At 47.3% G+C, this 14,952-nt stretch overlaps 1 protein-coding gene across 1 annotated transcript; it reads right to left on the minus strand.

Annotated features, from left to right (window-relative positions):
• Positions 1–6,026: 6,026 nt before the first annotated feature.
• On the minus strand, positions 6,027–8,952 carry LOC120688897 (zinc finger BED domain-containing protein RICESLEEPER 2-like). Its single transcript, XM_039971249.1, has 3 exons — positions 8,218–8,952; positions 7,542–7,602; positions 6,027–6,172 (listed from the first exon to the last, which is right to left on the minus strand). The coding sequence occupies exons 1-3, from the start codon at positions 8,950–8,952 to the stop codon at positions 6,027–6,029; spliced, it is 942 nt and encodes a 313-aa protein (XP_039827183.1).
• Between the last annotated feature and the right edge of the window lie 6,000 nt (positions 8,953–14,952).

Below are 14,952 nucleotides of genomic sequence, written 5' to 3' on the forward strand. Positions count from 1 at the left end.
CTAGAGTTTATGTCCTTCACGATTGCACTCCTTTGGACGTCGTTATCTTGGAGATATCTTCGAGGAAAGGATAGGATAGAGAATCCTTCCTTAAATCTTCATTTGCTTTGCTTAATCCCGTAGTATCTTGATCTCATCTTCGTGGGCTTGGTCCTTTGGGCTCTCTTGGAGGATGGATGTGCATGAATGGGCTTCGAATCAACATGGGCTTTGGTCCTTCCTTTGGGCTTTGGCCTTCGTCTTTCTCCATGTTAGCGCTCGATCACGGGCCTCGTCATTTCATGCTCCAAAATAGGCCAAAAACCTGCAAAAACGAAGTTCCTCCAAAATATATGTGCAAGTGTGAAAATGACCAATAATTAGGCCGGGGTTAGGACGGTTAGTGATTTTGATATTAAATTCATGCTATTATCAAGGATAAATAAGGGATAAAAGGGGTACTTAAGGAGCGCCAACAGAGACCCACAAGTCCTTTCGTGGACTAGTCTCCTGAGGACAATGACCAACAGTCCCCGCCCACTGATGGAGGCAAGTATCTATGTGAGCAATAAATTTTGTAGGCTTAAGCAAATCAAATTTCATGAATGCACACTAACTAAATGATAACTTTGTCATATAGCATCTACATCTAGATGCCCGAGGCGGCCGAGGCAACCAACCGCTGCAATACTTTTGGAAAGGATGAACAAAGCTATGGGAAGAAGGAGGCATGTGGTTGTTGCTGAAGGGGATAAGAGGCCAAAAGAACCTATTCAAGCTGCCAATTTCTCACAAGCAGGTGTAGTCGTTAGGTCTGAACTTCCTATTCTTCGTCATTGAAAAGAGTACAAGAAGGATGATTCCCATTTTAAGGAATTCATGGGAAAGATATATGTAAGTACATTTACACACTCTACTATGCTGCACTAATGAGCTATTATATGACCTACTCTAACTATTGATATGTGCAACTCACCTCACTAGATTCGATTGGCTGTTAACAATGATGATGCAACAAAGGCAGCTTGCGCTGATGTAATGCAGTCTGCGATACGAAACCAGCGTTATAGGTTGAAGAAGAAATACTTCAATGGTGTCCCAGCAAATGAGGTCAGAACTACTTCTCCTGTGCAAAACATGACTGATCAAGAATGGATTGCACTAGTTGCCCATTGGTCTGACCCTAAGAATAAGGTATGTTCCAACTTCTCAATTTTTTTTCAAGCTGTACTAGGAAGCTGATCTAGTAAGTGCATGTGTTTGCAGCAAACCTCTGAAAAGTACAAACAAAACCGGCTGAAAGTGAAGTTCCATCAGACAACAGGTTCTCGCGCCTATGTTTCCCATTTGCATGCCTATGTAAGTCAATCTCCTTTTATAGTCAGCACCCACTTTTCCCTTCAATGTACTATGTGAAATAACTATTCTAATGTTCCATATATTTGTACCAGAGGTAGAAGAGAAAGGAGGTTGAGCCCAGCACAGAAGATGAAGAGCTTGATGTAGTGGAGGCCTTCAAGTCCTGCCATACAAGCTCCAAAACGGGACTGAGAGATGAGGCACAACGCCTTGTTGTAAGTGCCATTCTAATCTGAGATTTATTTATTGTTCATGACCTTATGTATCAAATACTATTGATAGTTAGGAAAGTATCAATTATGGCTTGGCTGGCATGTAAAATATGTGCATTAGGTGCAGTTTTTATCATAAACTTGATTTGAGATAATATGTTGAGAAAATATGTGCATTTTTTATCAAAAATTGTTGCACTAATGTACTATATGGCTTGCATTGACTTATATTCTGCTGGTTTGCATTGAAGCTAAGTACATACATGCATAGTATTTATTCATATTGGCTTCTACCCACCTATTATTCTGTCGTTTGAATTTTTTTCAGTCTGAAATGGAGGCTTTGAAGGCAGCAGTTGTACCTGATGGTGAAGAGCAAATGTCTAGTGCACAAGTTGTTGCCAAGGTGCTCACCGAGGATAGCTCCAAGTCAAACACATTTCTGAAGAATGCTGGTCTATAGTCTGGGTGCTCCTCAAAATCAGCTTCATCAACTGAAAGGGATCTTCGGGAACAACTTGAAGCTGAACGACGAGCCAAAGCTGCCCTCGAGGAACAACTTGCAACCTTGAAGAAGAAGAGTGAGGTTACCGAGGAAAATCTTGCCAAGGCCCAAAGGCAGTTGGATGAAACCACAAAGACAGCAGAAGAGACCCAAAGGCGTTTGGAGCAAACCGAAAAGACAGCACAAGAGAACAATATCATCCTCCGCCGTTTCTTGAGATTCAATGGTAACTCATCCTAGACTTATGAGCTGTTCCCTTGTCCCAATCTAATGTTAGTCAAGTTCTGTGTTGAACTTGTGTCAGTCCATGGTGTGTTGAACTTATGTCAGTCCAGTGATCATGGTGTGTTGAACTTGTGTCAGTCCATGGTGTGTTGAACTTATGTCAGTCCAGTGATCATGTGGTGAACTTATGTCAGTCCAGTGGTCTGTGTTGAACTTATGTTGGCATGTGTTGAACTTATGCCAGTTCAGAGATAATGTGGTGAACTTGTTGAATTTATGTGTGGTGAACTAAGATGTAAGTTCTATGACCAGCTGTGTGATCTGAGCTGTATGTGATCTGAGCTATATGTGATCTGAGCTATTGTACTTCTATGATGAAAGAAGACCAAATACAGTGACGTTTTTTGGTGCCTTCTGTGATGATAAGAATGTTTTCCATGATGAAAATGGACATGTTTTGTGACGAAAAAACGTTTCAGTGGCAGACACGTGGCGCAATTTGAAATGATCCACGTGGTAGGGCCAGTGAAGGACACATGGCAGACGCCACATCATCGGCCAGCGTGGCAGATGCCACGTCATCCACTACATGGCAAAAGCCACGTCATCTGCCAGAGTGGCCGACGCCACGTCACCTGCCACCTAGCACACGCCACGTCACCTGCCACGTCATCTGCCAGCGTGTCACCCCAAGCCACGTCAGCCGCCGCCATGGTCCACTCCACGTGGCATTTCCTTTAGTGATGAATTTGGCAATGTCCTGTGACGTATATACTTTTGTCACTGAAGATCGTCTGTTCCTTGACAAAGGCCGTTTCGTCATTGAAAAGTTCACTTCTATGACGAATTTATCGATTTCGTCACGGTGGGATAAATGTGACGGCATATGCATGACGAATGAGTTTTCGTCACAAAACATCTTCAGTGACGTTTTGATTGCCTACTGTGACAAAAATGAATCGTCATCTTTGTGAGATTCCCTACTAGTGTGAGTGGAAAACCTTACTATTTTATCACCGCTAGTTTTAGTAGGCTTACCATTACTCTCTCTCTCATTTATTCAATGCAGAGCAGTGCATGACCGGTTTTGATCTACCATCCAACTTTGATCCGAACCCTCAGAGAATTGGGCGAATTGTGAGACACCGCATCGTCCCACCTCAGAAGAAACCCACTTGGAAGCCTCGTTTGTCAGTCTCAGCACCACCCATGGTGAAGACTCTCAGGCAGTACTCGGCCCCGTCTAGTAGCCACATTCCTATTGGACAGAACAATGACCAAGGCAATGATGGCTTTGAGCTCAAGTCGGGACTGGTTAACATGGTTCAAGCGAGTCCATTCTGTGGCAAGGCATCAGAGGCTGCCAATGCTCACATTCAAAACTTCCTGGAAGTGAGCAGCACCATCAACCCCAGAGGTACCATGATGGATAACGTTCGCCTGGGGCACACGGCGAAGCCCCCCGGGCACACGGTGAAGATTTCACCGAGGCTCGCACCCGGCGAAGCGCAGACGACAACTACAGGCACGGCAAAGGCCGAGTTTACCGTGTGCCAAATTTCGGGCACACGGCAAACAACTTTGCTGTGTGTTTGTCGAGGTACATGGCGCAAAAAAGCAAGACGATGGCGTGACCGGAACCTGACGGCGTCGGGATGAATTCGCCGTGTGCCACGATTTCAGGCACACGGCGAAGATAATTAGTTCGCCGTGTGCCGAGACCCCTTGCACATGGCGAAGAATCGGAAAAAAAACAAAAAAATCCGCTAGGTACACGTCCGTACCCCACCGGTGCCGCGTCCGTGCCGCGCGCTCGCCATCGCCGCGCCCAGCCGGTGCCGCAGGAGGCCGCCGCACCCGCATCCTTACCCCGCCGGTGGCGCGGGTGGCCGCCTCGTCCCACCGCTGCGCGCTCGGCGCCGCCGCACGTGGCTCCATGGCCGGCGCTCACGGTGGCCCCACGGGGCTCCGCCGCGCGTCCTGGGCTCCACGCACGCGTTCGCGCACTCGCTGCCACCGCACCCCGCCGCTCCGTGCTCGCCCGCCGCACCCAGCGGCTCCGCTGCCGCTTGCTCCCCACTGCCACGCGCTCGCTGCGGCCCCACGAGGCTCCGTCACGCGCGTGCGAGCGCTGTCTGCGCACGTGCCTGGGGCCGGCCTCCCGCCCGCTTGCCGCCGTGGGCCTGCACCACCGCCGAGAGAGAGAATGAGAGAGAAGAGAGGAGGAGGCCCGGCCGGGAGCTTTAAAAGGAAGAGAGAGAGGGATGATCCGCCTCAAGACGTTTAGACCAATGGGAGAGCTCCATTTCAAAGCTTTGGATTGGTGAGGTGGCAAATGTGACCGATTTCTTTTATTTTGCCGTGTGCGAAAGGGCCGGCACACGGCAAACGGCTTTTTTGCCGTGTGCCTAACGGCCGCGCATGGCAAAGGCAGACGACGTCCAGCGGTACATCCAAAATCCTAAACCAAATTTAAGCAAAACAATATAAATTTAAAAAAAGCATTAGAAAAATAACCAAATTTTTCTAAGAAAGAATCTAAGTTGTGTTTTGCATGTACAAAAAGTTTTGAAGTCATACGCCAATTTGACTGTCACTTTGACTTCAAATCTAAACAACTACTTCTCAACTCTTTGGATCTTCTACGGAGAAGGAGCGTACGCGATAACTTGTCCGAACTTTCTCAATTTTTTTTCTTAGCCTCCGCGTATGAAATCATGATACCATGGCAAATCTTATGATTTTCAGACTCCGTTTGATTTTTATAGAATTTTAAACCGATCCGGCCAGACGGTCGTGGTCAATGTTCATGAGCAAGATGTTCGAAATTTGCATCCATTTCATGGATATGGCCTCACATTGGACTCAATAATGTAAATATCAAATTTTGACTAATTATATTCAATTATTCAAAATACTTGCAGCTCAAATTTGATTTATCCACAAGAATTCGGTTTACTTAAATAAAATGATTAGATATAGCTGAAAGACCGAGAAAAATACCAAAACTTAACATATAATACCACGTATAGTATGTAGTTAGCAGAAAAAGTTAGGAGTGCTTAATCAATTTTTTTTGAAACAATTTTCCATGTGCCACAACTTAGGCACATGGCAAAGAACAAAAACACATGGCATAGATTTTGATTGCCGTGTGCCAGTTGAAGCGCACGGCAAACCCAACGGTCAGGCAAACGGCTCGCCTGGGCAACCTGTTTGCCGTGTGCCTAACGTTAGGCACACGGCAAACAAACCAGATTGCCGTGTGTTCGTCATGGTACACGGCAAACTCCCACCATTTGCCGTGTGTTTTATTTTTTCCGTGCGTTTTTTTTCTAGGCACACGGCAAACGTACTTTTTGTCGTGTGCCTTTTGTTTGCCGTGTGTTTTTCTTTTGGCTCATGGCAAATGGACTGGTTGCCGTGTGCCCGAAATTCTGCACACGGCAAAGATCGGGGCACACGGCGAAGTATTGGATTCCGGTAGTGGTTACATCCAGAATACCGAAAATAGTATAGTATGTTAGCATATCAAGGGTCTTAGTATCTCAAGAGTCATCATGTAATCTCTATATAAACTCATTCGTGGTTAATGGAAAGTTGAGTTGAGTCTTTATTCCTCCAATATGGTATCAGTAAGGTTCTGATCCTTCGCTTCCCCAAACCGTCGGACTCCCCCGACGCGTTTCCACCTACAGCGGCGACGCCGCGACGTCCCTCGCCGTTGCTGCTGGTCAGCGGCCTTTCTACGTCACCGTCTCCTCCCCATGACGACCCGCGAGGAAGAGCTTCAGCGCGCGGCAGAAGAAGCCATCACCGCCGCCGATCTCGCTGCCGCGCAGGCCCGGGCAGCCATCACTCGGGCAGACGAAGCTGAGCAACGACTTGCCGACTATGAGAACGCAGAGAAATCACAGCTTCACGCTCAAGCCATCGTCGTGATCAACATCAAATCGATGATCCCTATCATCCTCGAACAGGTGTCTACCTTCTATCCTCGATGGCGCTCGCTCTTCCTGAACACCGTGACCAAGTATGCTCTTGATTGCCTTGTGCTCACTGATGATGATTTCTCCACGGATCTTCATTGGCATCGCATGGATTGTACGTTTAAGTCCTGGCTTTTTGGCACGGTGGCTCCTGATCTTATTGAGGCTGTCTCTACCGCCTCCCCGACATCCCGCTCTATTTGGCTTGGGCTTGAAGAACAGTTCATGGGCATCAAAGAAACTCGTGCAATAATTCTTGATGCTGAATTTCAGACCCTTGTTCAAGGGGATCTCTCCATCACCCGATTATTGTAACAAGATGAAACGTATGGCGGATACTTTGGCCACTCTGGGTGAACCTGTCTTGGATCGCACCTTGGTTCTCAACGTTCTTCGTGGTCTTAATGAGCAGTATTCTTATATGGCAGCCGTGATCAAGCATACTCGCCCGTTTCCATCATTCTCTGATGTTCGCGCCGATTTGCTTATTGAAGAGGTGACTCTCTCCAGCAAGACCTCTTCCCCTACTGCGATTGTTGCCTCGTCTTCATCACGCTCTTCTGCGCCAAGTCCCCCCAGCAATGTCACCAGCTCGGGAGGACAAGGTGGCTAGGGAGGGCATGGCGCTTCTCCTGGCCAGGGACTAGGGATGCAAGCGGGGCGGTTTGCGGCTGCCCGCCCCACGTCCGCATCAGCCGCAACAGATTACGCCGACACATGCGGCTGCCCGCACAGCACCGCGAGTGATTTGCGGGCTTCGCGGCAGCCCGCGTTGCACCCGCGTGTCGCTGCGCGCTGCGCGAGCAGCCTGCTGGTTGCCTGCCCCCAGCCGCAGTTGTCAGCACTTATATTTGTCCATGTACCACTTTATTTTCCCCCCAAGTTCACATGTTGATTTACGTACTTTTGTTTTCCAATTTCATGGGGCATTCGTGTAAATTTTACCGACGCCCACAACATGCTCCAATTTGACAGAAAAAAAAGAAAGACTCACCAGCAACTGATTGCCAGTTGTGCAATAAACATATTACAAAGAGTGCCGTTTGAACTACTAGTAATCTCATGAGAGAGATTTTAGCACTGTTAATAGACTATATGCTCCTACATGTAGTATCAAATCATAAGCAACTGGCCACCAAAGAGATGATGAACTTTTTGAACTCTCCTTTGTGACATCAATCACCTAGCTGCAATCTGAAAAAAAAGTCATTCAGATTGTAACATTCAGCATGATCAGTCAGTTTAAGGAAAGCCTACTTGCAAGCAACATACATCCTCCAGATACTGACTCACAAGGAGCATCAGAAAACAATTCAGAGATAGGCAAACCTTCCTGAACTATCATAAATATTTCATAAACAAAATGATTTGTAACTCAATATTTTGCTAGCTACTACTAGAATACAGACAGACTGAACACAAAAGACTGAACACCAGTATATTTAGAGATTATGTAGACATATATTATAAACACCAGTACCTTGTAGTAAGATCAGAGTAAAAATATTGCAGATCAATGCTCATGGGTCTACGACTAGTCATCCTTTTCATCTCCAATTAAGTATCCAGCTATTTCATCATGGGTGATATTACAGTCTGAAATAATTGAAATGGATTAGGCAAGGAGTAAACATATTAGCACACACAGAAGACATCACAATACATATAGTAGACCAAACATACCCTTCCCCCTGATCCAATCCTGGAGACAAATCAATGCTTCCACTGTCTTGCTGGTCAACCTACTTCTGTAGGCACTGATAACTTTCTCTCCACTAGAAAAAGCCGATTCCGATGCTACCGTTGATGCTAGAACAGCTAGCATATCTTGTGCCATACGTGCAAGTATGGGATATGTAGTGCAAGAAGTCTTCCAATATTGCAGAATGTCAAAAGGAGCATTTGTAGGGACTGTTTCTGCTTCCAAATACTTGTCGAGTTCACTCACCCTTCTCATTTGTCTCAAGTTCTGGTGCAAGCTCCAATCTGCCCAAGGGTTGCTTCTATCAACATTGGTTTCAACACTACCAACTGAATTTGCATGATCTTGAGTACAGTCACTTGATTGTGAGTTATATTCATCGAAGAGATCTCGAAATGTCCTCTCAACTATAGGGAAGTATTGTGATGTTTCACCAAAACATTTGCTTAGACGAAACTTAAGAAATCCCAACTTAAATCTAGGGTCCAAGATGACTGGAACACATATTTGCAAGAAGCATATATCCCAGTATTTCTGAAGTTTTTCTTTCATCTTATGTATCATGGCTGCAATCATAACATCTGTATTTGAGGACTCCTTTTCCAATAACAGCTTGACCTCCCAAAACTGATCAAAAATACAGCTTGTAGTAGGATAGTTGGAACCCGAGAGTACTTCAGTAGCATCACAAAATGTCTTCAAGATGTCACAAAGCTTTTTGGCCATCTTCCATTCCTCAACTAAAGGCTCATGCACATACTGACTGTCCTCACGGGTTAGAGCTTCAAATGCTCTCTCATACTCCAAAGCACACTTGAGCATGTGATAAGTGGAATTCCACCGCGTCGGAACATCAAGTGGCGGTCGTTTATCACAAGATATCCCTACTTCTTTAATCATCTTCTCGAACCTTTGCTTCCGTCCTTGTGAGCTCTTCACATACTTTACACTGTCTCTAATACTTGTGACAACATTGCTCATGGCCAGCAAACCTTCTTGAACTATCAGATTTAAGATGTGGGCGGTACATCGGCAATGAAACATTGTGCCTTTACTTGGCAGCAAACACTTGGCTACTAGGTTTTCTCTCAAAGTGCTCACAAAGTTGTTGTTTACAAAAGCATTATCTAGGGTGATTGAAAAGACCTTATCTTTGATGCTCCACTCATTCAAGCACTTCAGCATTGCATTAAACAAATTTCTGCCATCATGAGGTGTTTCTACAGTACCAAACTTTATAACCATTTTATGAAGTTTCCAATTTCTTATAAAATGACAGGTAACACACAAGTAGCCTAAGGTTTGCTTGGACGTCCATAAATCTGCAGTGAGTGATACTCTAGAAGTTGAACTTTTCAACACCTCGAGTAATTCAGACTTCCCTTTCTCATATGTACCCATGCAATATGACTTGATTGTGGTTCTTGAAATATGTTCGAAGCATGGATTAAGATTGTTCACAAAACTCCTGAACCTTGGATACTCAACAAGGCTAAAAGGTAGTGAATGGACAACAATTAGATAAGCTAATTCTTGCTGAGATTTTTCCTGATCAAATTTCCAGTCTTTTAATGATGCACTGAGTGAGGACAGATCATCAGAGTTCATTTGATTGAGCATTTGATCCACCCTTGCTTTTGCCTCACAAGTACGCAAATGCCTAAGGCAAGTGCTTGTGCCAACTTCACGTGCGGCTTTGATTATTTTTTGGCAATGCATACACTGAGCTTCAGCAATTGAGTCACCATCATATATAGCATCAAAATCTTTCCATATTTCTGATGTAAGCTTATGTCTTTTACGATATTTTCCTAATCATGGTCATGATTGATAGTTCAGGACAGAATCTACTATGCAAAAGTAGTCAATCTAACAGTTGTATAGTCACTTACTTGGAAAAAACACGGATGGGGAAGGGGAATTAGTCCTTGGTGACAATAGGATTCTCACTCCTGTTGATTTTACGGTCATTGATACCATTGGTGATCTTAATTGCGTTGAGCTTGGCACCTTCTCCTGTGTGTCCATTTTGACCTGCACATATAACCAAAGTAAATAGACCATTAATACATTTAATTATGTTTTAAGCAGCTGTGGAGGAGCCTTGGTGTGCAGGTCGTAGCACCTTCACCCTCTTGCCAAACTCAGATCTGTCCTTTTGTTTCTTGTGGAGGAGCATGTTCTCCTTGATCTTGCGCCCCCTGCAACCCAAATTCAGTATACATTGTTTACAGCAACATATCAGCATTCTGTTTTCATAATGGATCCACAAATCGGATGCAAAGCAAGGTACGTAACAAGGCTGGAACAAGAACAACAAGAAAAACCCGCCTCGCCTTCACGTGGTGTGGTCGGCGTCGTTGGCGCCGAGGCCCGAGCCAGGGTGTACGAACGCCCCATCGTGCACGTTAGCGCTGTAGAGCCCCGCCGTCTAGAATCATACGCGAGAACCCCAGATTGGATCAGCCGGATCGAAAGAGCAAGAGGAGCAAATGGGGGAAAGGGCGACACAAGGAGCATGGAAGTATGGAATGAAGATCTTGACCTTGCCGCTGTCCAAGGAGACAGGGGCAGGGTCTCCTTGGTCGGGCGTGAGCACGACGTCGGAGTGCGGGTGGACGGGCTCCTTGCAGCTGTCCACCGCAGCTGGGGCAGCTTCGGTGGCGCTCATGGCGGAAGTCCGCGAGGTCGAGCAGGACCGGATGGCACCGCCGTCGGGAGGAAGAGGCGCACGGGGAGGCGGCCAGGACGGGCGGGTCGAGCAGCGAGCCAGCGACTGGATGGCGGCGGCGGTGACACCTCTTCCTGGGATCCCCGATCCCTACTACTCTTCGTGACTCCGTTTCTTGCGGGCTTTGCGGCGCCGCTGGGCCCCGTTGGGCCGCCGCATAACGCCGCTTCAACTATGCGGGCCCAATTGCGGCATTAAACGGGCTCGCGGCGCGGGCTTGCCCAGCGGGCTTGCGGCAAAGCCCGCCCCGCTTGCATCCCTACCAGGGAGGCCATGGTGCTGCTCCTCGCAGTCAAGGCGGCTCCAATCGCCAATGTCGACGTTGGTGCGGTGGTGGCAGTCAGGCTGCTGCCCGCCCGCCCAGTCCCCGGGCAGCACAGTGGAACCCGATCACGGGTACGTTCGCTATTTGGCCTGGGCAGCCTGGCGCACGCCCGCATCCACCGCTCGCTCCACTGCCTCCCCTCCTTAGGCGTATATCACCAGCACCCCTGCACTGTCGCCGCAGTTCGTTGGCTCTCCATCAGCAACCTGCTCGGTGGCCGTCTCCACCTACTATGGCGCCTCTCCCACAGCTTCTTCCTGGACGTGGGATCATGCAGGCTCTGGCGACCAACTTCAATACCATGACGCTCATGCCTCCACCAACCGACAACTGGTATATGGACTCAGGTGCTTCCTCTCACATGGTTTCAAACTCCGATTCTCTGTCTCAGTTTCATCCACCTACTCCTTTTACTCCGCATCATATCATTGTTGGTAATGGTTCTTATTTACCTGTTACTAGTGTCGATTCCACTTCTTTTCAGTTACCTGTTGATAACTCCATCTGCATAATATACTTGTCTCTCCACATATTATTAAAAATCTTATCTATGTCCGTCGTTTTACCACTGACAATAATTGTTCTGTTGAATTTTGTCCCCTCGGGCTTTTCTATGAAGGATCTCACAACGAGGAACGTGATCGTCAGGTGCAATAGTTTTGGAGAGCTATATTCCTTTCGACCACCAGCCCTTCCTCGTTCCTTCACTGCCATCACATCTACACCAGTTTTGTGGCATCGCCGGCTCGGTCATCCTGGCCATGAGTCTCTATCTCACTTGACATCTTCTTTACATTCCGCATGTAATAAAAATGAATTAGAAACTTTATGTCATGCATGTCAATTAGGCCACCATGTGCGCCTTCCCTTTCTTCATTCCACTTCACGTGCTTCTGCGATTTTTGATTCAATCCACTGTGATTTGTGGACATCCCCCATTCCTAGTGTCAGTGGCTATAAATACTATCTTATAATTCTTGATGATTGTTCTCATTTTTTGTGGACTTTTCCTTTACGCCTTAAATCCGATACATTTTCTACACTCTCTCGTTTTTTTCTTATGTAACTACTCAGTTCGGCGCCACTATTAAGACTGTCCAATGTGACAATGGTCGTGAGTTCGATAACTCCACCGCTCGTCATTTCCTCTACTCCCATGGTGCCACCATACGCATGTCCTGTCCACGCACATCTCCCCAAAACAGTCGTGCCAAATGTGTCATCCGTTCCACTAATAATATTATGTGTTCCCTCATATTCCAAGCCCACCTTCTACCCTCCTATTGGGTGGAAGCCCTCCACACTGCAACCTATCTTCTCAACCATCATCCAACCAAAACACTCATTTTCCAAACTCCGTACTTCGCCCTGTACGGTGTCCCTCCTTCCTATCATCACCTTCGTGTCTTTGGTTGTAAGTGTTACCCCAATTTATCTGCTACTACTCCACATAAGCTTGCTCCTCGGACCACCCTCTGTGTTTTCCTTGATTTGGCCACAAATCGCATCATTATTTCTCGTCATGTTACTTTCGACGAATCTTCCTTTCCCTTTGCGGAACTTCCTCCACCTCTACCTTCCCCCAACTTTGATTTTCTCTTGGAGTTTGATTATGTTACTGGCCCTGTTAGTTCGCCGGTTGTTGTAGGTCCTGGTGTTACAGGTACAGGTGCTGCTCCAGATGATGGGCATTTTCCCGTTGCCCCCGCCTCTCGGGTTGTTGCCAATGGGATCCAAGCTCCTACGGACCCGGAAATTCCAGCTCTGCACATGCTTGGCACATGCACTAGCCATGGCCCGTCATCAACTAACGCCGGCGACTCTGGCGCTGGGCCTGCGTCCTTCACACCACTGGCAGAGCCACCACTAGGGCGAGCCAGGGTGGCCGCCTTAGGTTCCTCTACGTGAATTCCAGAGTATATCTGTAGCAAAGGTAGGTAGTAGAAAAGAAGAATAAGATAGTGGGGAAGAAGAAGAAGAAGAAGAAGGATGGATCCGAGGAACATAGGAAGAACAAAGGAGAAGAGGGAATTAGCTTCCGAAGGATAGGTTACTTGAGAAAGGAGTAAGAGTTTATACAAGTTGTTCGATACCCTTCCTCCTCGCACGCACTCAGTATTTAACCAACAACTCTCTTGCATTTACATGAGTTGGGTTCAATACGTGCGTGCAGACACATCTAGCGAACACATTCGTTGCCGCTAAAACGGACACTAGGCTTCCTAGTGAGGTGGCCCATAGTAGTAGATGCTTCCTCTGGTTTGTGGGTGCTAACAATATCCCCCATTCTCAACTCCAGCAGCGGTTCATGACGGTGCGGCGACGCCCTCCGAATGCGAGGACGATGATCCTCTATTGCCGAGAGTCGTGAGACTCAGATTGAGACAATGGGCGAGAGGATTTTGTGGCCTCTTGGGCCGTCTGGTCGAGTGGGTTGCGGTCTCTTAAGCGGTTCAACCTAGCGTCCCAGCCTAGCGTTGCGTCTTCTTGCCACCAGATGCCGCTGCCGACTTCGACAGTTGACAATCCACCCCCTCCCCGTCTGTAGTCCTGCCGTTGCGCGACGGTCGGCCGCGATGGCACCCCGCACCCGTCCATCTTGCAGCCCCACCTCGGCACCCCCTGGCCGCGCCAGCGGATCCCGTGTGCCACCGTCGCGGACCTTTGCAGCCTTTCTTGCTGCCTCGGCGCCTCGCTCCGGTAAAAATTTATCGTAGAACTCGGCTCTAGGTCATTTCCTGGGCTGGCTTCGCCACTGCTTCGCGCTGAGCACAGCAGTGCCCTCGGTGGACACTGCACTCCCTGGCGCATAAGTGCCCCCAGCGGCCACAGGCGCTGCACCTCTAGGTGCTGCTGCAGCTAGCACCGTTGATGCTCCTAGCGCTAGTTCTTCTATCCCTGCAGCACAACTTCCTCAAGGTGCTGTTCCAATATCACCAGTGATTAATGAACATGTTATGGTTACTCGAGGTAAGCAGGGTTTTCGCCAACCCAAGACCATTATGAATCTGCAAGCTGTTGGGTTGTCTCCAGTTCCCAAGACAAACAGAAGTGCTTTGCTTGATCCAACTGGCGTGATGCTATGCAAGAGGAATTCACTGCTCTCCAAGCAAATAACACCTGGGAACTTGTGCCTCCACCCCATGGCCACAATATTGTTACAGGAAAGTGGGTTTTCAGACACAAGTTACATCCAGATGGAACTCTTGACCGATATAATACCAGTCTCAGTGGAAGTGTCATCGACACAGTTACCAAAATCATAAACTAGGTAATCGTGCCAGAGGAGCACATTTCATGATACTCTCCATCCTCTCTCTTCATAAAAACTTTGCCACATCAGCAAATTTAATGCTCATGACACCACTATGACACTCCCACTGAGACTGGCCTAAGGCTCGATGGGTCCTTCGTGGTTTTACTCAATGACCTGGCTTCGATTTTGGCGAGACTTTTAGTCCTGTTGTGAAGCCGGCCACCATCCGCACAATATTATCTTTGGCTGTCTCTCACAACTGGCCCGTCAATCAGTTAGATGTGAAGAATGCTTTTCTCCATGGTACTTTAGAAGAAACAGTCTATTGTGCTCAACCGTCTGGATTTGCTGATCCCTCAAAACCAAATTATGTATGTCGACTTAACAAGTCGCTCTATGGCTTGAAGCAGGCACCCCGTGCTTGGTTTGCTTCCTTCCTTCGGTCCATTGGTTTTATAGAAGCAAAGTCAGATACCTCTCTCTTTATTCTTCGGCGTGGATCCGACACAGTCTTCCTGCTTCTCTACGTTGATGATATTATATTAATTGCTTCTTCTGGAGATTTGCTTTACCATATTATGAGTTTGCTCACTGCGGAAATCTCTATGAAGGATCTTGGTCAGTTGCATCACTTTCTTGGGATGAATGTGTCTCTGGAGTCAAACTACC

This window comes from Panicum virgatum, chromosome 9N (genome assembly GCF_016808335.1).
Source record: "Panicum virgatum strain AP13 chromosome 9N, P.virgatum_v5, whole genome shotgun sequence".
NCBI classification, from domain to species: Eukaryota; Viridiplantae; Streptophyta; class Magnoliopsida; order Poales; family Poaceae; genus Panicum; species Panicum virgatum.